The sequence below is a fragment of the Felis catus genome, chromosome A2 (genome assembly GCF_018350175.1).
Source record: "Felis catus isolate Fca126 chromosome A2, F.catus_Fca126_mat1.0, whole genome shotgun sequence".
In the NCBI taxonomy this organism is placed as follows: Eukaryota; Metazoa; Chordata; class Mammalia; order Carnivora; family Felidae; genus Felis; species Felis catus.
In genome coordinates, this window is record NC_058369.1 from 140,869,412 (window position 1) to 140,891,893 (window position 22,482).

The 22,482-nt window shown below is 38.0% G+C and overlaps 1 protein-coding gene across 7 annotated transcripts in view; it reads left to right on the forward strand.

The window, feature by feature from the left end:
• The window catches only part of ASB15 (ankyrin repeat and SOCS box containing 15), a 61,126-nt gene extending 38,644 nt beyond the window's left edge, over positions 1 to 22,482 (forward strand). For 4 of the 7 annotated variants that reach the window (XM_045052692.1, XM_019825752.3, XM_019825753.3 and 1 more), the window contains 9 exons: positions 1,718 to 1,826; positions 3,643 to 3,695; positions 3,787 to 3,918; positions 5,467 to 5,625; positions 10,512 to 10,757; positions 11,694 to 11,865; positions 13,482 to 14,052; positions 14,575 to 14,728; positions 19,969 to 22,482. In XM_045052692.1, the coding sequence (XP_044908627.1) occupies positions 1,720 to 1,826; positions 3,643 to 3,695; positions 3,787 to 3,918; positions 5,467 to 5,625; positions 10,512 to 10,757; positions 11,694 to 11,865; positions 13,482 to 14,052; positions 14,575 to 14,728; positions 19,969 to 20,141 (1,767 nt within the window). In that variant the 5' untranslated portion in view covers positions 1,718 to 1,719 and the 3' untranslated portion in view covers positions 20,142 to 22,482. Of the gene's footprint in view, positions 1 to 1,717; positions 1,827 to 3,642; positions 3,696 to 3,786; positions 3,919 to 5,466; positions 5,626 to 10,511; positions 10,758 to 11,693; positions 11,866 to 13,481; positions 14,551 to 14,574; positions 14,729 to 17,437; positions 17,593 to 19,968 lie in introns of those variants that run through there. The other 3 variants (XM_045052693.1, XM_006929333.4, XM_045052694.1) reach the window with 3 other exon arrangements.

Below are 22,482 nucleotides of genomic sequence, written 5' to 3' on the forward strand. Positions count from 1 at the left end.
GCCAAAGCTACTTTGTTGCAAATGAAAAAAAGATGCTGCTTCCTTGGGGCGTGTGTAGCACTCTGCTAGACTGTACAACTCCATTAGGGGAGATTTGGCTGGATTCCCTCAGCCAGGAACCCTTGTGTAGTGCACATCCTGCCCAACCGTTTGTGGTGGGTCTGATCTGGTTGAAACAAGAAAGTGCATTAGGAAGAGTTGAAATAGGAATCAATAAATTATGTAAATAAGCCCCAAAGCCTCTCCGTTTTTTTTATTCTTCTTCGAAAGCACGAGTTCATTTTTACTCTGCTTATTGTTTTCCAGGTTAATGCACCTGCTGGAACTGCCCACAACTAAGCCTCCCTTAGAAAGTTGGTCTTTACCATGCCTGTAGAACTGCCACGTAGTAGCAGTTCCAGCATCCCCAACTGAGGCTCCCTAACTAATTAGGATGCCCTTCTGCCAAGGTATCAGAAAGGGTCTTTCCATGGCCAGGAATGCAGGTAGCACAAGTCCATAGAGTTAGATGTCCCACAGTACCCGGAGAACCCATGCGGTCTATCACCCAGCTGAGCCAGTCAGTAAGGAAGTTCTCCAGATGCCTAAAGCTGTTTTTGTCAGATTAACCCTTTCCTGTCTTATTTAAAAAATTTTTTAAATGTTTATTTATTTATTTATGTTTATTTTTGAGAGAGAGAGAGAGAGAGAGAGAGAGAGAGAGAGAGGTGGGGGAAGGGGCAGAGAGAGAGGAAGACACAGAATCTGAAGCAGGCTCCAAGCTCTGAGCTGTCAGCACAGAGCCCGACGCGGGGCTCGAACTCACAAACCACAAAATCATGACCTGAGCCCAAGTCAGACACTTAACTGACCGAGCCACCCAGCACCCCATCCCCTGTCTTATTTTAAAGTTCTGGAATTTTGAAACCTGTTCACTTCATATGTGAGACTAGACAGTAGTTGCTCACGAAGAACAGTGTTTGAAGTTCTCAGTTCCTTCTGTTTAAAGTTTCTTTCACATCTTCTCTATCTGCTCTGTTACACTTCTTGCGGATAAGGCAAGGCCACTGCATTTGTGACATTTTGTTCTCTCTACTTTAATTCAACAAATGTTCATTGAGAAGCTTCTCTGGGCCAAGCCCCTTCTAGAGTCGTAAGGGGTGGAGAGATGAGTGAGGTAGAGCCCTTCCCTCAAAGGGAGTGTAGAGTCTGTTAGGAGAATTTGAACACAAAGCCAACTCAAACCTTTACTGATGTGAGAAAAAGAATACATCAGCAAATAAGCAAACACAGCAAGTATAACATTAAAAGGTAAGAATGTGAAAGGCTCCCTGTTCTCTATTCCTGTCTCTGTCTTTCTTCTTCTTGGTCTGAGTTTCTAATGTACTTCTCGTGTGCTGTGTAGAGAAGCATCTTCAGAAAACTGATGGGCTGAAATTATTGTAAGTCAGAAGCGTCGAAAAAGTGTGTTCTTATTAGCCTAATGGCAGCCATTAATGAAAAGGAAGTCCAAAATCAGAAAATGCAGACACCCAAATGGCAGGTAGTTAAAGGTGTCAAAGGTTAGGATGGGCTTCATATGTAAAACGGATTAAAATGTTGACTACATTTGTGTTTGTTCAATGAAGAACGGTGAATGCATTTTAGTTTTTCATTTTGCATCTTCACATTAACTGTATATACTGTTCTGTGTCGTTTGCTGATAATAAGAAATTGCCTCTTTCAAATTTATATCCAGTCATGGATACTAATGATGACCCCGATGAAGACCATCTTACAAGTTATGATATTCAGCTCAGTATTCAAGAATCCATTGAAGCCAGCAAGTCTGTATTTTCTTCTGAAAGGTAACATTCAAATTGACTATGCTCAACAAAATTTCTTTATGGCATTCATTTTGTTGTCAGATAAAATGACTCTTCCTGACTTCTCCTCTAGGGAAATGCTTACTCTTCTTCGCCGGCAGGGATTCCAATGGCTTTACAAGGGCCACTGTGCATAGGTTTTAGCAGTATGATCTTCCCCAAATCCCCACCTCCTGTGGAAGATGGAAATAACCTAAACGGAAAGTTCTTAATTGAATTTGGTTGTATAGGATTGCCTATTTTTTTAAATTAATATAGAATCAAAATATCAACAAGTAACTTGAACAAATTTGCAAGTACAGTTTATACAACTAAATAGGTATACAGAGATCTGTTCTGAATATTCCAGAGCCCACTCTGCTACTGACTCAGACAGCCTTCGTAAGTAATGTATTTCATTTTTGGATCTTCAAAATATGAAAAATAATATGGATTAGGCCCTAAGTGTAATGAATGGGAAGAGTCGAGGGCTTTTAGTAAAAACAGCAATATGTAAACCATAGCCTATTTAATTATCTACTTTCCAAATGACAGAAGTTAATAAATTATATACAAAATTGATGTTTATGTTAGCAGGAAGGAGTTATAGAGTCTGAAACTGAAAAAGTAGATTTCTGTCTTGAACAACACACCTTGCACTTCTGATGAAAATAAACTTTACATTCTTTTATAGTACTTAGAATCCTGTATTCTGAAATTTAGTAGTGCTTTCATTTTTTTTAATGTTTATTTATTTTTTGAGAGAGAAAGACACAGAGCACGAGCAGGGAAGGGGCAGAGACAGAGGGAGACACAGAATCTGAAGCAGGCTCCAGGCTCTGAGCTGTCAGCACAGAGCCCTACATGGGGCTCGAACCCACGAACCATGAGATCATGACCTGAGCTGAAATTGGACGCTTAACCCACCGAGCCACCCAGACACCCCTAGTAGTGCTTTTGAATAAATTCAGTTCTATAAAATTATTGCTTATGAGCTTCTTAAAAATGGACATGGTACCTTTAAACTGGGTCTCTTTCATTTTTCCCTTATGCCCAACAGAATTCCCAAGAAGGCTTTAACAACCGTAAAATGCTAACAGATGTTTCTGCTTAAAAGAGTTGAATCAATTTGTTATGAAATACCTTGTTTCCTTAGAATAAACACACACACCAGAGAACTGCTGTGAGGGTTGGGCCAATGACTGGAATTTGTTCAGTAAAACGCTCAACCTCTTTTCACTTGTAGATCCATTGATTAAAGACTCTAACATGCAGTGTTGGATCATAAGCTCCCAATTTAGCAATTATTAATTAGCAATTATTAAGTTCAAAGCACCATTTACCGAGCATAGAATTTTTAAAGTTGGAAAAAGCCTTAGAGATCTTCCTATGTAATCCCATCATTTTAGAGATAAAGAAACTACTACACAGAGACACTAAATCACAAAACCCGAAACTAGCTCTCTTGACCCCGACTACAACTGTTTAATTCTTTATCATTGCTTAGAACTCATTACAGAGACAGTGTTATAATCTTGTATTTTGTCATCTGTACTAATGTGCCTAGGTCTGGTGTATCACAAATATACTGTTCCTGATTCCTGAGCATTTATGTTTTTAAAGGAGACAAACTTAAGTTAGCTGGTTATCTCAGTTGGTTAGAGCATGGTACTAATATAGTAGATAAAATCAGTTGTGTGCATTTCCTGTAGATCGTGATAATTAAAATCATGTACAAAAACTCAATATAAGTTAAACGTTTGGGTTTTTTGAAGTACACCACCAGGATAAATATGGCTTATTTTTCTTTCTCTGGTAGGTTTGTACCACTGAGTGATCAAAACAGAAAACTTGTGGAAGCCATAAAACAAGGTAAAATGGGTGTATTGCCTAGAATGGGGCAGGTTGAAGAATTCACTTTGCCAAGACAGAGATTTGTTACCAGCCGGTATGTTTAATTTAGGTCACATTCTTGAGCTCCAGGAATATGTGAAGTATAAACATGCATTGGATGAAGCTGATGAAAAAGGATGGTTTCCATTGCATGAAGCTGTGGTTCAACCCATTCAACAAATACTTGAAGTTGTTCTGGATGGTAAGAGAACATAAAATCTCTTTGACCCAACAGAAGCAAAAGAAGTTATGAGTGATCCCATAACTTCCCATAACATAAAGAGCAAAAAGAAAGAGCAGAATAAAAGATAATTTTGTACATGGGAAAGAGAATACCCATGTTTTACACTCAGAATATAAGAACCAACACATTTTGTGAGCTTCAGTTTTCGCCCTTTGAATCCTTCTATGAATGTGATACAGTTGGCACAAAGATGTGGTTGTAACCTAAAAGTAATAAAAGCTTGTATATATCATGAATTAATTGATCTAAATATAAAACATTTTGCTTTTGGGAGTCAGCATTTAATTTTTCATCTTGAACTATGTCTTCAGTTTCCAAAAGATCATTATCATGCACAAGTATATTTACAATATTTTGTACTTATATTGCATTAATTTTTTCATGGTGGAAACATGAATCAGTATCACAGTGAATCAACTTCACGGTTAAGTGAATTGACAGAGGGTTAAGTATTAATAATTTTGATGTTCTAACATAATATTTGTCACATCTAGGCAAATTTATTTTATTATTATTCTTTTAATGTTTATTTCTTTGAGAGAGAGAGAGAGAACATGAGCAGGGGAGGGGAAGAGAGAGAGTGAGACACAGAATCCAAAGCAGGCTCTAGGCTCTGAGCTGTCAGTACAGCAGGGCTCCAATTCACAAACTGCGAGATCATGACCTGAGCCAAAGTGAGGTGCTGAACCAACTGAGCCATCCAGGCACCCCTCAGCAACTTTTTAAATGTCTTGTAAGTGCCCTGTCTTTCAACCCTCAAGGGTGCTCCCTCGTTCTGTGCTCTAGGAGGCAATCCTTGCTGCTTGATAATTGACTATCCAGCCAGCCAGCCAGCCAGAAGAAAATAGATAGCTAAACGGAGAGACAAATAGATGTAGAAGGTGATGATAAACATGGTATTTCTTTTCTAACATTTTCTGACAGTATTCAGATACATTCTCATTCTGACATTCACAGATTTTATTTGGCAAAAATCAGTTTCAGGTGCAATTTAAATAATAATACAAAGGACCAGGGAGTTATTTTACAATTTATATTTTAGGGGCGCCTGGGTGGCGCAGCCGGTTAAGCGTCCGACTTCAGCCAGGTCACGATCTCGTGGTCCGTGAGTTCGAGCCCCGCGTCAGGCTCTGGGCTGATGGCTCGGAGCCTGGAGCCTGTTTCCGATTCTGTGTCTCCCTCTCTCTCTGCCCCTCCCCCGTTCATGCTCTGTCTCTCTCTGTCCCAAAAATAAATAAAAACATTGAAAAAAATTTAAAAAAAAAGAATATACAATCCACTAAAAAAATAAAAACAACCTTGGAACACAGATGTTGGTTTTCTAGCTGTTGAGTACATGCTCATCTATGTATACTCACCATCATTTGATAAACTTAAATCACATCTTTTAATCTTTCCTTGTCATCAGTTGACTTTGTCTAATCCAAAGTATGTAATGTTGAATTACTCTGATCTTTGTAATATCCTTTAAGATTTTTAACTTTATACAATACTTTCATATCTCAGCATCCTACCAGACACTCTGGGAGTTCAAGACCTCTGAAGGAGAAACACCCTTGACTTTGGCAGTCAAAGCTGGTCTGGTGGAAAATGTAAGAACTTTACTAGAAAAGGGAGTGTGGCCAAACACCAAAAACGACAAAGGAGAGACGCCACTTCTGATTGGTAAATGATCTTCTTTTCTAGAACTTTCATAGTTTGATGAATATTTGATAAGTATTTATTGGAAACCACTATGTATTGAAGTTATGTGACCTCATCTCCTTCTCTTCCCTGAGCTCCTCCCCTAACACCCATCTCATCTGACTTATGATTTTGTTTTTTTAATCCAATGTGAAAGATCCTTCAGCACCAACTAAGTGCTGGATCCAATCTTGGAGTTTTGTGAAGCCAGAAGTGCCAGTTCTTTTTTTTTTTTTTTTTTTTTTTTTTTAATGCGTATTGATTTTTGAGAGAGACAGACAGAACATGAGCGGGAGAGGGGCAGAGAGGAAGACACAGAATCCGAAGCAGGCTACAGGCTCTGGGCTGTCAGCACAGAGCCCCATGTGGGGCTCAAACTCAGGAACCATGAGATCATGACCTGAGCCAAAGTCGGACATTCAACCAACTGAGCCACCCAGGTGCCCTGAGCAGTGCCAGTTCTAAAGGAATATTCTCTAGGTGGTGGTCAGTTGTAAGTAAGGTTGCATGTGCAGCAGATAGCAAGAAGAAAGAAGCAGAAAGAGGGTTGGAAAGAGAGATTGAAGGTCCACATCAGAACAATGAAGCGTCAGCAGATTCTGATCACATAGATGCAGCAGTGGGCACCTATGAAGGGTTCACAACTATGACACAAGGAATGATGGTAAACCTAAAGCTGTCATTTGTCAGTTTCTTCTCAGTCTGTGCATCCTGCTATTTCTGTTGACCAATAAAAATTGGCAAGTCTGTTTGTAAAAGTGAGATGAGATTAACTACAAATGACCAGAGATAACATTTCCTGTCATGTAGAGTTGTGGAATTTGTTACAATAACTGATGCTTTTTAGAAGTAAACCAAAACTCTTATCCTGGGCAGGTTCTATACATATGAAATGGCATATTCACCTATGGTTACATCACCACTATTAATGTGATCTGTATTATTTTTAAAGGCACTTGCCATGGGATATTTGCAATGACATCCATGTATGTGTTGTTGTTGCTATAAATAATTCTATAAATATCTGTAGATCTTTAATTTCTGCAAAAAAAAAAAAAAGCACACACCTTTCCAGAGTTTGTATACTGCCTTATTTTGCAAATGTAGAATTATTCTCTACTTGCTATCCTCAATTCACTTATATAAAGCACAACTAAGTCATGATTATCCCTCATTTGATTTCTCTTTGCTTTTAATGCTTACAACAGAGCATTCAGTATTTATATATATTTCAAAGTTGCATGTGTTAGTTTCTCTACTCCAGAAATATCTGAAGTATGGGAAAGGAAGTTGATCATTATGTTATCAGAGTCAAAATAGAATTAACGTTCGGAAATAATGTTAAAAGCTAAATGGTAAGGGGCGCCTGGGTGGCTCAGTCTGTTGAGCGTCCACCTTCAGTTCAGGTCATGATCTCATGGTTCATTGGTTTGAGCCCCACGCCAGCTCTGTGCTTATAGCTCAGAGCCTGGAGTTGGCTTCAGATACTGTGTCCCCCTCTCTCTCTGCCCCTCCCCCACTTGCACTCTGTCTCTCAAAAATGAATAAACATTTAAAAAAAAATTTAAAAGCTAAATGGTAATTTCAAAGAGAAGACAAAAGTCTCAGGAAGGAACTTTCTGAAGGTGTTCATTTATGTCCCCATCATCCACATACCTGGGGAAAATTTTTTTTCTTGGGTTACCTTCTCCCAGGACCTTCTTGGTAGAACCCATGTCAAGTATTTTTAGGTTCTATAGGAAAACGGATCATCTGTGGCACCTTCCCAGTTTTCTTCTTGACTCTGTAGGCTACTTTGAAATTTGCTACTCATAGTCCATTAACTTACAAAGGGAGAGATAAGAGAAAAATATGTTGTTCTTTTTATTTTTAAGTGTAATGTCATTTTTATTTTTCTTAGCCTGATGGCATTGTCTTTGTCTTTATCACAGAAGATGCTTAGATGGCAAAAAAAAAAAAAAAAAAAAATCACTTTAGGTCTCTCCAGGGCCCTTCTTTGCTATCAGCCATCGGGCCCTTACTTGTGGTACTTTGATGTCTTACAGTCCATCACATGGTTACTTGCTGAGGGTAGATATCTAATTTGTGATCATCTGACACTTAATGAGGGTATTTTGTGTTCACACTCCTTCTTTGCCCACTCCTCTGAAGTTGGTGTCACCTTTCTCTAGTTGGATAGCCACGAGATTGTCCTGGCCAGCAGGGTCCAGAGGATAGAGGAAGCCCGGGGAACCATGGGGCACAACATCTCAGTTCTGCTGCCCTTCTTGTCCCACATCCTCATGTCATTTACAGCTCAGTTAATTTTATTTCAGACACTGTCTTTCTCACAAATCAATACGCATCCTCTTCACTCCATCTCCTCTTTCAGTCTGCCCATCCTTGTCAAGAAGCCTCAGAAAAATATCTCTTCTCTAATTCGTATGTCTTAGGAGTCACAAGATAAATCACTGCTGATAATAAAAAAAATTACATGAGCAAAACATGCATATCAAGAAAAAGAAAGAAAATGACAGAAATTTGGGCACCTGGGTGGCTCAGTTGGTTAATCATCTGACTCTTGGTTCCTGCTCAGGTCATGATCTCACAGTTTGTGAGTTCAAGCCCTGTGTCGGGCTCTGCACTGACAGCTGGGAGCCTACCTGGGATTCTCTCTCTCCCTCTCTCTCTCTGCCTCTCTCCATGCATGCATGCTCTCTCTCAAAATAAATAAATAAACATAAAAAGAAAATTACAGAAATTTAAGGTTAAAAGGAATAGTGCCAGCAAACTATAAAGTGTTTAAATGTGCCTATAATCTATGCAAAAGTCTCTAATTCCCTAACTTTTCAACTGAAGTTTGTTTCTTTAAGCATTATTGTTGAAGATATATGTATATATGTATATTTTTTGCTATATAAGTTATCTTAAGCTTTATTTTACTTAGTTATGTTAGACAAATACTGTGCCTTATTAGTTTTCATTATTTCAGCCATTTATTGGTTAAGAATGTCTTCATGGGTTAGTTTGGGAGGTGTTCCCATGACTTCCATTATTATTCCTATTCAAAATAAAATAAATTATTAGTTCCAAAACAGTTAAACTGCAAGTAAAGTTTTATTTTTAAAATTATTTTAAGCTGAATATGGCCTATCTATGATATTTTCATGAAAAAAGACTAATATCTATAATCAACATGTTTTCTGGGTCAGACAAAAGGAAAACAGATCGCAATGGAAGAGATTCATTATTTGAATTCATTTTTTTCTAGAAAAAATGTAATAGGAGCAAGAAGATAAATGAGGACACATACCTCTTAGTTCATTTAACTTATTGATGTTTTCTCTGCAATGACACCAGCTAGGATGAGGTAATTCACTATAATTAGAGCTGCCAGCGGCAGGTGGGTGATTCAGAGAAAGGCATTTGTCAACAGACTCTAGTGAGCAGGAGAAAAACTGAAATCTCACCACAGTGACGGCTTGCCTGCCTCCAAATTAAGTCTTCATCCTCTTGTCATGCCTTGGAGGGCCCTTTCCCTTGCTTTGGCCTGAGATGCTTTCTGTATTCTGCCCCCTTGCTCCCCAAGATGTTCTATGTGCCTCCCCCCCCCCCATCTCGTCCTGTATTTCCCAGCAAAGACCTGGACTTTGAGTCTCCTCTTCAAATGGAAGACAATATAGGCTTCTTCCCTAAGTTGTCAATTGCATGAGAGAGAACCAAGTCCATCTTTAACCCATTGTCCACAGGATCCGGCACAGTGCCTCTCATATAGCCAGAGCATATCAACTGAATGAATGAATGAATGAACAAATGAGTGAGTGAATGTAATTGTATTTACCTCCATTTGCAGGGAGTAGCACTCGTCCTTCTCTGTTTCTTACTAAGATTTGACTTACTGATAAGAGACATTACGTCTTCCAGAATTATTTATACCTAAATTGGGACAATCTCTTAAATAATCCAAAGCCGAGTTGGGGGAAATTTTACCTGTAATTTCATCTATTAGAAACAAGCAGAGGGGGAGAGCGACATACAATCTAGTGAATCCCCTACACTGCAGTACATTAGCTATCATAGACTTCACCTATTTAGGACATTGGACCTACCTGGATTCTAGACCTTCTCGTTGCTAACTTCCCATTAAGACCACAGGAAAGAGAAGTCCATTTAATACGTGCTGCTATCTTTGGTGGAGGAAAGAAAATGTTTCTGGGGGGTGATGAAGGGAATTGATAAACATTATTCACACATGTGGCTCCAGGATCCTAGAAGTGATGAAATTATATTAATAATAATAGTTACAATTTATTGAGCTCCTAGTATATACTAAGCATTTGCATATATTATTTAATTTATACAACCCAACAGAGGATGTTATTTTCATTTCACTTATTTTCATTTTATAAAGCTTAGAAACAGTATACATAACATCCTATTTTAGAGATGTGCATGATTTCCATGAAAGTCTTATCCTCAGACCAGGGTCTTGAAAAGACATCATCTTGGGTGTGAGAAATAGAAGGAGTATGAAAACTACAATATTTTCTTATAGAAGAAGAAGGAATAGGTAATATCTATTTTGGCATTAAATTTAGTAGTTAGGGGCACTTGGGTGGCTCACTCAGTTAAGCATCCAACTTTGGCTCAGGTTATGATCTCATGGTTGGGGAGTTCGAGCCCAGCATCGTGCTGTTTGCTGTCAGCACAGAGCCCTTTTTGGATCATCTTTCTCCCTCTCTCTCTGCCCCTCCCCTGCTTGTTCTCTCTCTCTCTCAAAAGTAAATATTTTTAAAAATTAAAAAATAAATTTAATAACGTTTCATACCATCTAAAGTATCCATGCCAATATGCCTACTGTTGACGTTCTTTTTGAAATCATCCTCCAGCTGTAAAAAAGGGCTCCTACGACATGGTGTTCACTCTGCTTAAACACAATGCCAGCCTTGACCAGCCCTGCATCAAGCGATGGTCAGCAATGCATGAAGCGGCCAAACAAGGCCGCAAAGATATCATAGCGCTGCTACTAAACCACGGAGGCAATGTCCACTTGAGAGACGGATTTGGAGTCACGCCGTTAGGTGTTGCTGCTGAGTATGGTCACTGTGATGTGTTGGAACACCTAATCCACAGAGGTATCTGAAAAGGAATTGCACATTCTTGCTGTTTCTCCTGTCCCTCAATTTCCTTTTCTCCATTCCTCATTGCCTCCCCTTTCTCTCCTGAATGTAACTGGGCCTCAGGCTTTTGTACCCAGCAACTCGAGAAACCTCTTGAAAGTCCCCTCTTCCACAACTTAATTACACCCTATACATCATGACCTACGAATCCGCCTACCCTTACTAAAACTTCTGGTCCTCAGTTTCCTCCTTTATAAATAAAGCCTAGGGCCATATGCTCCCCCAAGGATCCTCTATGGAGAAAAAACTAACATTTTTGAGCCCCCCTCCCAACAACACAACCTCATTTAATTATCGTATGAACCCTATGAAATAAGCGATATTTTACAGAGGAGGAGACAGATATTCGTAGAAGTAGCTTGCCCCAGACTCTCTCAGTCTACAGCGGAGCCAGAATTCAAACACTTCTTTCTCCCACATCATGACTCCCAGTCCTAATGTCACTTCGGACTCCTAGTCCGAATGTTATGCGGTTTGTGTTCTTTGATAATATTTTTCTCATTTCCCTTCTGAGCTCCTTAAGGTATTCTTATTTTTTCATTTTAGGATCTTCTGCTGGGTCACACACAGCAATAGAGGGCAGTTGTCGAAATGGAATAGAGTGTTAACATTGCCTTTAAATTTGAAAGGCTAACTACTCCTTTTCTTGTGAGCATTTGTCTACCTTGTAAATTGACTTCTTGATTTCTCATGCAAAGATTTTCTAATAAAATGAAACACGCATGCATAATTGTTTATTGAAAATACTGAGAACACAGCTGTTCTTAATCTTATACTTTTAATTTTAAGTCTTAGCCAGAAAGGAAAACAGCAGGTTATTATTAAGGCGACTGTCATGACAATTTCAAGATAACTCCAGTTATCATTCTGCCATATGTTTTATATTGCCAGGTGGTGATGTGTTTGCTTTGGCGGATGATGGGGCGTCAGTATTGTTTGAGGCAGCAGGAGGGGGCAATCCTGACTGCATTTCCCTCCTGCTGGAATATGGAGGAAGTGGAAATGTACCCAACAGAGCAGGGCATCTTCCAATACACCGAGCTGCCTACGAGGGACATTATCTGTGAGTAATAAATCATAAGAAGATCATTTTGAGTTGAAATATACAAAATCGTATGTACAGTAGAATCTCAAGTCTTATCTATTTAATACCTCCCAAAATCTGAAAAGAAAAAGACACACTGTTCACAAGTTTTGGGTACATAAATATTTGTTTGATTTTTCCCTTTCTTTTTATATTCTGGTACTTTTCTAGAATTTCCACATTCAACTTATACCACTTTTATAATCAAAAATTTTTCTTTTAGAAGGAAGTAAGTTATAACTGAGAATTCTGCACAAACCACTTAAATATGCCTTTCTGTTTTGTTTTGTTTTTCAATGTGTTTAACAAAAAGCTACATGGTTTCTAAAACTTTTGCCTTTGACAAAGGACTTTGTGACAATGCCACCAGTATTACTCTAATTTTTATTAATACCTACAGGTATTATGATATAATGTCAAATTTATCCTTGAATAGAGAAGTTTCACCATAAGTTCAGATTTCTTTATTCTTGGGGTGGGGGTGAAGGTCGGATAGATTTTTAAATCACAAAATGTGCCACAATCAACACACCAATAGAAATCTACAATCACTGTATTAAACCACCCACCATAAGAGGATGGCTTTAGGAGATTAAATATATTTTATAAGTTCAAAAACTTTGAAATCATTAGGCTTTAGCGCATTCAGTGGCCACATTGGCTAAGTGGCCGATGACACATAATTGACGCTAAGTGACATGTTGTTAAAGTTACCTGGATTTACTCCCAGTGTTCATAAATTCACACATGGTAGCTCTGAATTAGGCACAAGGGATCAAGTTATCCTTGCTGTGGCTCTCATGTGTGTCTAGTTGTTCAGGCAAGTGTGAAATTCACAACTGTTTATCACAGGTTCTTAGAAACCTAAGCTGTGGCGAGTTATCCCCATTGGACTGATAAAGGGTGATGGACTAATAAAGACTCTTTTTTTGTGGCTATTAATTCAATTGCAAGCTATATGGAGGAAGGCAGGATGTGCGTGGCCACCACTGAAGCATAGACTGCTCAGGAAGCAGTGAGAGAGAAGTAACAAATGAGAATTCAAAAGGCCTGGACCCTAGTCCTTGCTCCACATCCAGCTGTGTGACCTTGGACAAGTCATTGCACCTCTCCAGACTTCCTGTTGCTCTTCTGTTAAATGAGGGGTTGGACTAAGCAATGTTCAAGGTCACGTCCTATGACTCCATAATTCTCATGGTCAAGATTATGAAGCGTTCTTCTAAGGGGTCAGATGAGCTAACCTTTTATATTTTTTTCATTAAATAGTTTTGGTTGTTTATAAATATTATGTTGTTCCAAAGAAAATTGGAAGACGGAGAGGGTTCCTAAGGAACCACAATTCTAGGACCAAACATAGGACATTGAGCATGTGGCCCAGGAATATTTAGAATGGGAGACTAAAAACAAAACTGAATTACACTAAACTAAGCAGTAAGCCAGTGGGCAAAGGTTAAATGTTAAATGTTTTGTATGAGGTTATCTAGAGAAAGTAAAAGAAGTTAAACAGGCTGCATTCACTTGTCTAGTGAGGAATCTGGTTTATTGAAATTCTTCATTTTCTTCATGCCATGTGGATATTTGACTTTTTTTTTTAGTGCGCTGAAGTATCTTATCCCAATAACATCCAAAAATGCAATCCAGAAAAGTGGGCTAACACCAATTCACTCAGCAGCAGATGGACAAAATGTACAGTGCCTAGAGCTGCTTATCGAAAATGGCTTTGATGTCAATACCCTGCTTGCTGACCACATTTCCGAGAGCTATGATGATGAGCGGAAGACTGCGCTCTATTTTGCCGTTTCTAACAATGATATCCAGTGCACAGAAGTCCTTCTGGCTGCAGGTGCAGACCCAAACCTAGATCCCCTCAACTGTCTACTCGTGGCAGTGAGGGCCAATAACCATGAAATTGTCCGGCTGCTTCTCTCCCACGGAGCTAACGTCAATTGTTATTTTATGCGTGTGAATGACACACGTTTCCCCAGTGCCATTCAATATGCCCTAAATGACGAGGTAATGCTGAGGCTGTTGCTGAATAATGGCTATCAAGTGGAGATGTGCTTTGACTGCATGCATGGGAACATCTTTGGAAATTCATTTGTGTGGTCAGAGATAGAAGAAGAGGTACTACCGGGGTGGACATCTTGTGTAATAAAAGATAACCCGGTGAGTTACATCCTTTTCTTCTTCCTACTGGGTCATCATCCTAACTTTTGCTCATTTAGGGATATCACAAGAAAAGAAAAATCCACTCTTGTATTTTTCTTATTCTTGAATTTTTTTTGGCAATAATATGGGGAGATAAGCATAAAACTAGGCAAAAAAGATTAATTATTTTTCTTGAATTGGAAACTGAATGTAGACGAAAATGAAAATGTATGCAATTAATAATTTATGTGTATGTGGTGGAATATGGGAGATGGAAACATGGAGAGAAGAATCATGGAAAGCAACCTGATTCTTCCGTGCTCCTGACTGCAACCACATCAAAGTCACGCACATAGCTTCAGGGCTCAGAGTTTCCTAGGTGCAAATAAACAATTTCTTTTTCTTTTTTGTTCATTACAAGGAGGGTACTTGTATTTTCCATAAGAAGACAACAATAGTAATTTTTCATAGCAAAATTGAGTGCTTATGTGTAGAGTATATTAAATGTACTACTAAATTAAATTTTATCAATTCTCTCAGTTCTGTGAGTTTATTACAGTTCCTTGGATGAAACACTTGGTAGGCAGCGTTATTCGTGTATTAATTGATTACATGGATTATATCCCTCTGTGTGCTAAACTGAAGTCTGCACTACAAGTACAGAGAGAATGGCCAGAAATCCGTCAAATACTAGGTAAAAAAAAAAAAGCTTTGCCTATAATTTTTTTTTATGAAGAATGTATACAGGGGAAGTTTCTTAATGTCATATTTGATACTTTTTCTGTGCTACTTTGTTTTCAGAATTATCCAGGTGTTTAAAAATCATCCTTAATACTTCCTCTGATAAGGATGCTAAGTATTGGCTTTTCCTAACAGTTTCCAAATCTTTAATTGTATAATGAGTAATACTATAACTATATTAACATTTCACAAACATATTAAAAAAAAACTTCTATAAGACTATAAGATACATAGACTCATCTCCATGTGGGCAGGCATCTGTTTGGTTTGTTTTTGTATTCTCAAGACTTAGCATGATACCTAGTGAGTAGTAAATAATAAATACCAAGTAAATGGATGAATGGAATGAATTAGAGTTAGCCTTTTTGATACGCTCTCTCTCAGGTCTTTATTGACATATTCCTATCAAAAGTTTGTCTTATAGGCTGGCTATTTTGTATTCTCTAGGTTAAAGTTTAGTTTATAATAAAAGTGAGTCATATTATAAATATGAACTAAGACTAAGGGCAATTACAAAACAGTTTGGACCGTATAAATTCTTTTTTCTTTTTTACATGTTAAGTAATTCTGGAGCTCACTAATGTTTGGAAACCAATATTTTATTTTTATTTTATTTTATTTTATTTTATTTTATTTTATTTTATTTTATTTTATTTTATTTTATAAGCTCTATGCCCTACATGGGGCTTGAACTCATGATCCCAAGATCAAGAGTTACATGCCCCACCAACTGAGCCAGCCAGGCCCCCCTGGACCCTATAAATTCTTGAAACTGACCTGTTAAGTCTCCCTTTCTGAACCACAGCCCACATTGGGAATAAAATCAAAATCAAGCAGGACAGAGCCATGAGAAACTCCAGACAAAAGGAGGGGCAGCAAAGAGAACCAAGAAACGTCAGGAGCAAGCCACTATTTTAGATCATTGCAAGAAGACAACAGAATAGGGAGTTCTGTAAAGTCAGAAGAGCTACCTTAGACCAAGCATCCTTCTAAAACTTCAGGAAAACTAATGTCACGTCAAAATGAGCAACAGAAAATTATCACAGTCAAGTTTCATATAAATTTATTATAAGAAAAAATAGGAAGAGGAACAGAATAATATCCTCACAGACAAGAAAGCACACTAGAAAAGCACACCCTCAGGACAGATGAAAACTAAAAACTTAATTTCAAAATGGGCTAAACAGTGTAAGGAAAATGATATAAGACACAAAAGAACCACACAATTTCCGAATTACAAAACTTCAGAAATGAGATAACAACTAAGGAAGGAACTTGACATAAAAAGAAAAAAATAATTTCTTTTTAAAAAAATTAATTTCAAATATAAGGCTGAACCAGTATGAAGTCAAGAACTAATAAGGCAACAGATAATACCTTCAGAGAAACAGAAGTTGGAACACAAGAAAAACTTTTAAATAAAATAGAAATAAAGGAATAAACCAAAGCATTTGAAATGCAGCGACAGATATTAAAGACAGGCAATAAAGAGTAAAGAAAGGAATAATAGGGTTCCTTGAAAAGGAAACCAACAAATCTCCTGTTTGAGGGAACAGAACAAATACAAAAACCTATATTACAAAAAAAAAATCTGTGATGAAAAGACAAAACCACAAATTACTATATTCTTTGGTCATGTAGGCAAAAACAATGGACTTACGGGGGGAAAATCAGATTCTCTCAGGTAATATTGTTCCTCTGATCGCCTTCTGAAGAATCCACTAGGAAACGAGCTTCAGACAAACCAAAATGAGAAGAGGTAATGACATAAGGACTAGTACTGAGCATTAGACAGAATACCAAGACTAACTGCTATTTAAAAGAGAGAAGATACAATATGTAGGGTTGCATGGCCAGATAATGTGGGTATGACACAACTATTTTAAAACAGAGAGAGCAGGGGTGCCTGGATGGCACAGTCAGTTGAGTGTCCGACTTTGGCTCAGGTTATGATTTAATGGTTCATGAGTTCAAGCCTCGCGTTGACTCTGTGCTGACATCTCAGAGCCTGGAGCCTGCTTTGGATTCTTTGTCTCCCACTCCCTCTGCCCCTCAACCACTCATACTCTGTCTCTGTCTCTGTCTCTCTCAAAAATAAATAAACATTAGAAATAAATAAAATGGAGAGAGCACACGCAAAAACATTTTTTTAAGGTTTTATTTTTAAGTAATCGCTACACCCTATGTGAGGCTTGAACTAACCCCGAGACAAGGAGTTACATACTCCACTGACCAGGCCAGCCAGGCGCCCCTACACAAAAACATTCTTTAAAGATATCAAATTGTATGATGGTGGCATAATAACAGAACTAATGCTATTTGAGAATGAGAGATGCATTTAGTAAGTGAATGATTGTGGGATATTCTAACTCTATTATCCTTTTATCATTGAGAACCAGTTTATCTGAGTGGAAGGAAGGAAATACAGATGTAATATGTTAAAAAAAAAAAAACAAACATCTTTTAGCTTGACCTTGAATTGGAAGAATCAATATGAACTCAAGCTATTTTACCTGGGGTGTGTGTGTGTGTGTGTGTGTGTGTGTGTGTCTACAAAAAAAGGCTTAGAAATAAAGACAGGCTGAGTAGCAATGAACATCCCCAGTACCCAGACTGTGGTCTTGAAATATCATTTCCTAGAAAAAGAAATGGATGATTTCAGGTCTCAGGAAGCAGTGTGCAAGACAAGCCTGGAATATGTGTCATTCCACATTGCAAACAAGCCCACAAAGCCTACAAGAGCATGCCAAAAGAATTCAGGAGCCAACTGGAAGAGGCTCCTACTGGCCAAAGATGGGACAATTAAGCTTCCAAAGGGTAATTATATCAATAAGTTGAAATCAATGAAATATGCTTAAGTATGATATTTTAAAAATTGATCAACTCCAGATGATAAGAAAATCAATTCATTATCTTGAAAGCTTATAAAGGAAAAGATCTAAGCATTTATTCTGTCTTACCTATGTGATTTGTGTCACTGGTAACCAAAAAGTAGAGGAGAAAAAGCATCTCTTTATACAAGTATTCCAAATAATAAATGAAAAAGAAATGATAAAACTAGATGTCACCATTTTGCAACCCCCAGTCAGCTAATGGATGTGGTCACTGAGCATCAGCTGTTCCTATTATCTCATTATGTGGCCCTTGATGAAAGAACACAACACCAGCTATAGTTTTTCCCAAGAGATCAAACCTGAGTCTGCTCAAGTCTCTGCATCCAGCTATCAATTTGCCAGAACCAGAAATGGAGGTGAAGCACGGAGCTGCACCATGAAAATGCAATCAGCAAAATTTAGGCTGTGGGAAACTGCTGGGCTTTTTGGTTCTTAAAAGATTAATTGAAGGGAAGAGAAGGGGATGGAAAGAAGAGGATGGATTAAAATAGATTTAAAGGTCATATCAAATTTTTAAAAAATACTGCCAATACAATAGCACAGGGATGGCACACTTCGATGATGAAGCTCTAAAGGAAGTGATTACGGGGGCACCTGGCTGGCTCAGTCGGTGGAGTGTGCGACTCTTGATCTCGGGGTTGTAAGTTCGAGCCCCATGTTGGGTGCAGAGGTTACTTTAAAAAATAAATAAAAAATAAAGGAAGTGATTACCACAAAAGTCAGAATAGTGGTAACTTATAGGGGAGGAATGAATGAAGATTGCAATGGATTATGGAGGAAATTATGGGGCAGCTGGGGAAATTCTATTCACGACCTGGGGGGTGATTAAACATATTCATCTCATAATCACTGATAATGACTCATAAAGCTATACATGTGTGTAGTTACTTGTATTTTATTTTTACAATAAAGAGGTTAAAACGTTTTGGAGACTGTAAGGAAAAAAAAAACCCCAAAGTCTTAAATACCTTAATTACCCAAGGTTAAAGACCTGGAAAACAAAGCAAAGATTTGAACCCTTGTCTGTCTTCCCTCAAACCAGTCTCTCCAACACTGCTGTGTTTCCTGTCATAGGCAGAACAGAGTTCGCTTCTAACTGCTAATTAATTGTCCATGTGTTTTTATTACAAAAGAATAACAATTCTGCTGACTTTAGAAAGGAAATCTAAGGAGGAAGAAGACCAAGGTGGTGTTTTGTTGTTTCAGTCATACATTAACGTAGCTGGAGTGGAAGTCAGTTGAATGCTGTGAGCGTGGTTAACCACTGGATGTCAGGATTCCTCCAGACATATGTGAGGCGGTGTCTTTGTTAAAGAAGAAAATAAAATGCAATTTATTATTTTTTTAAATGGACTTATTTTGCCTATTTGGGTAATAATAATTATGACTTCATAGTTTTTGAAAAACACTGTTTTAATTTTTTGAGAAGGTAATCACAAAGGTAATAGAAATATGATGTCTTTTATTCCTGAACTGAGTGATAGTTCACATTATGAATGGTTACAAAGTACCAAGCAGTTTTCTAATACTCTACATAAATTAATTTGATCTTCAAACAACACTATGAGGTAGGTCCCATTGTTATCCACATTTCACAGGTGAGAATACTGAGATCACAGAGGTCAAGTTCAAAGTCACACAGATACCAAGTGGCAGAGCCAGGATTTAAATCTATGTCAACCGTCCAAAGCCCACAACTAAGACCATGTACTCCACTGCCCTTTCATTAGCTCATACTGCTGGGATAATGTATCAGTGCTGTAATATAGATAAAGAGTTGAAAATAAAGACTAATATCAGATATTTAAGTGATGTTAGATTTAAAAAAAAAACAAAACAAAGTGTTTAAGTATCAGAAACTGAAACAAACCTGAGATTGAATTATATATACATCAAATCATTTCATCATGAGCTCGATCTCACGACAGTGAGGTCATGACCTGAGCCGAAATCAAGAGTTGTACGCTTACCTGACTGAACCACTCAGGTGCAGCATTTGCTTTCTTAAGCCAATTCCATTCATTCATTTAACATGTCCTGGCTCAACATCCACTATGAGCCAGACTGTCTTCCTGACACTGAAACAAGCTAAGTGTCTTCATGGAGACTGTATTCTGGAGCAGTGGTCTGGGATGCTTAATTACACTTTGAATTTCTTTTAAAATCGCCAGTTGCTAAATGTATACATATCTGACTTTTAGAATGACACTATTAATGTTATTCTAAACCAGAATGTAACTTACAAGTCAATCCACGATACTGTTTTTATTTTTTGCTTGTTTTTTCCCCATCATTTTAGAGAATCCTTGCTCGTTAAAGCATTTGTGTCGGTTAAAAATTCGAAGACTTATGGGTCTCCAACGACTCTGCCAGCCAGCCTCAATGGAGAAGCTCCCTCTACCACCAACCATTCGAAGATATATATTATTTAAAGAGTATGATCTCTATGGACAAGAGCTGAAATTGCCATAATTTAAAAAATAATATTTTCAAATGTGATTTTAAAAGTATTTTAAAATGGGATTCCTTCAGAATTTCTTGGAATCATTTTATATTCTTAAATGTATTTAAATCCATTAACAATTTTATAATGATCATGTGTTCTTATGGGGACACGGTATTTTACACCTTTAGAAACCTTTACATTGTGATTTTTTTAAGCTGGTCAGTATTTTGTATGTGAATTTCTATTAATTATCTTCACTTCCAACAAGCCTTCAACTTCTCCCTAACAAGTGTCTCCTACCATATACGTCTCTCCTGTGTTTATAAAACAAACAAACAACCACTTTCGCAAACCCACATCTCCAGCCAGTTGCTGGCTCTTTCCTTTCTTTTATACCCATACTGCATAAAAGAGCTCCTTCCTGCCTGCAGATGCACACTCTATAATCTGGCTTGGGCTCCCTCCACCGCCTTTCGCAAGGTCTTTAACAACTGCCTTGTTGCTAATTTCAAAGGGCATTCTTCAGCCCTTTCAACGGATTCCCGCAGCATCTGGCACTGCCGTCTGCTCTCTCCGTAAAATGGTTTTCTCTTAGCTTTCAAGACACCTTGCTCTCTTGGCTCTCCTCCCACCTCCCTGGCCGGCCACTTTGTCTCTGGCTTCTTTCTGTGTTGTTTATCTGCTGACAACCCGTTAGTATGTCCTAAGCCCTGTTTCGGTCTTATGCTGTGTTTTCTGGGAGAAATGTCATCCACATCTAGAGTTTTAATAACTAACTATATGCTATTAACTTAGAAAATTTATATTAGAGGTTCAACGCTTTCTCTCATGCTCTGTAAACAAGTATTCTAATGGACTTTTAAAGACAGAGGCACCTCAATTCCTCCACAAAAGGGCTCTTTTCCTACATCCTCTAGCTCAGTAAAGCCCAATTATCATCAGCTCAGTTTACTTAGGAAAAACCTGGACATCAGCCTTGACCATCCCATTTTTCTTACCCAGTATAACAAATCACCAATTCCTGGTAAGTTTGTCCTTTGAAGACATCTTCTTCTACTCAGTCTTACTGATTTGGCCCTGATTCTAGCTATTCTCTCCTTTTTCGTGGGATACTATAGTGCTATCTAAATGGCCTTGCCTTCCTGCTGTCTTGTTCCGTCCAACAGACATTCTACACACAACATCCCAGAACAATCTATTACAAATCTAAATAGAGTTTCACTCTCCGGCTTAAAATCATTCCCATTGCTTTTAGGATAAAGTCTAGAGTTCCAGGACTTCCTGGCCCTTCCTGTTTGAAATCCCTGCCTTCCTCCTCAGTCTTATCTCTTGACTTCTCCCTTACCCCATATTAAACACCTTTTAAAAGTTTATTGTTTGAACAGTGATTCCCAGATTTTTAGATTTTACATACCTGCAGTTTTAATTTTGCTAATTAAAAAAATAGGGTCCTCTATTTTTAAAAAAATTATCATCTACTATCACTGTCATTTTATAAAAGGGGAGCCATTTTAACGCCAGGAAATCAGTCGGCCTTAAACACAACTATTAAAATTGAATGACTTTAGCTTTTAAAAGATTTAACACACTGTCTTCATTTCCTTGTTGATGGGTGAAAATTCACTGTGGCCCAACAAATACCTAAGGTCCTTTGTCTGGGAACCACTGTTGTAGAAATGGACTATGCTCTCTTATGCCTTGGCGTCTTTGCTTTTTTCTCTCTCTGTGCCTAGAATCTCTTTTCATTTCCTTCTTCCCCTCTCACCCCTTGTCCTCAGGTCTCAGCTTAGACGATCCTTCCTGTAGGATGGAGGGCCACAGCACAGCACTTTTCAGGCTGTATTAGAGGTGCCTCTGTTCACATCTGTCTGCCCCACTAGACTGGAAGCTCTATGAGAGGAGGGTCTATGTCTGTTTTGTTTTCCAACGTTTTCTTAGAGTCAAACACATTCCCTACAGCACAGAGAACGTTTGATAATTATTCGTTGAATATATTGAATGAGTAGGTTTTAGTATAAGACCCAGACAAAAATAATCCGTGACCTCATCACTATCATGGTAAAATGATAGTTTTGAGTCTCTGAATTGGTTATGTAACCTTAATCATGTAATTATCGAGATTTGTTTTTCTTAGATTTTAATAATATGTTTTTCTTATATTTATGTTTGTCTTTGGAGTTACTGTATTCTTTCAATAGTAATACCTGATTGGTTTGTGAATTTTTCAAGTTGTATTTAGTTTTAGTTATCTTTCAACGTTTATTTATTTTTGGGACAGAGAGAGACAGAGCATGAACGGGGGAGGGGCAGAGAGAGAGGGAGACACAGAATCGGAAACAGGCTCCAGGCTCTGAGCCATCAGCCCAG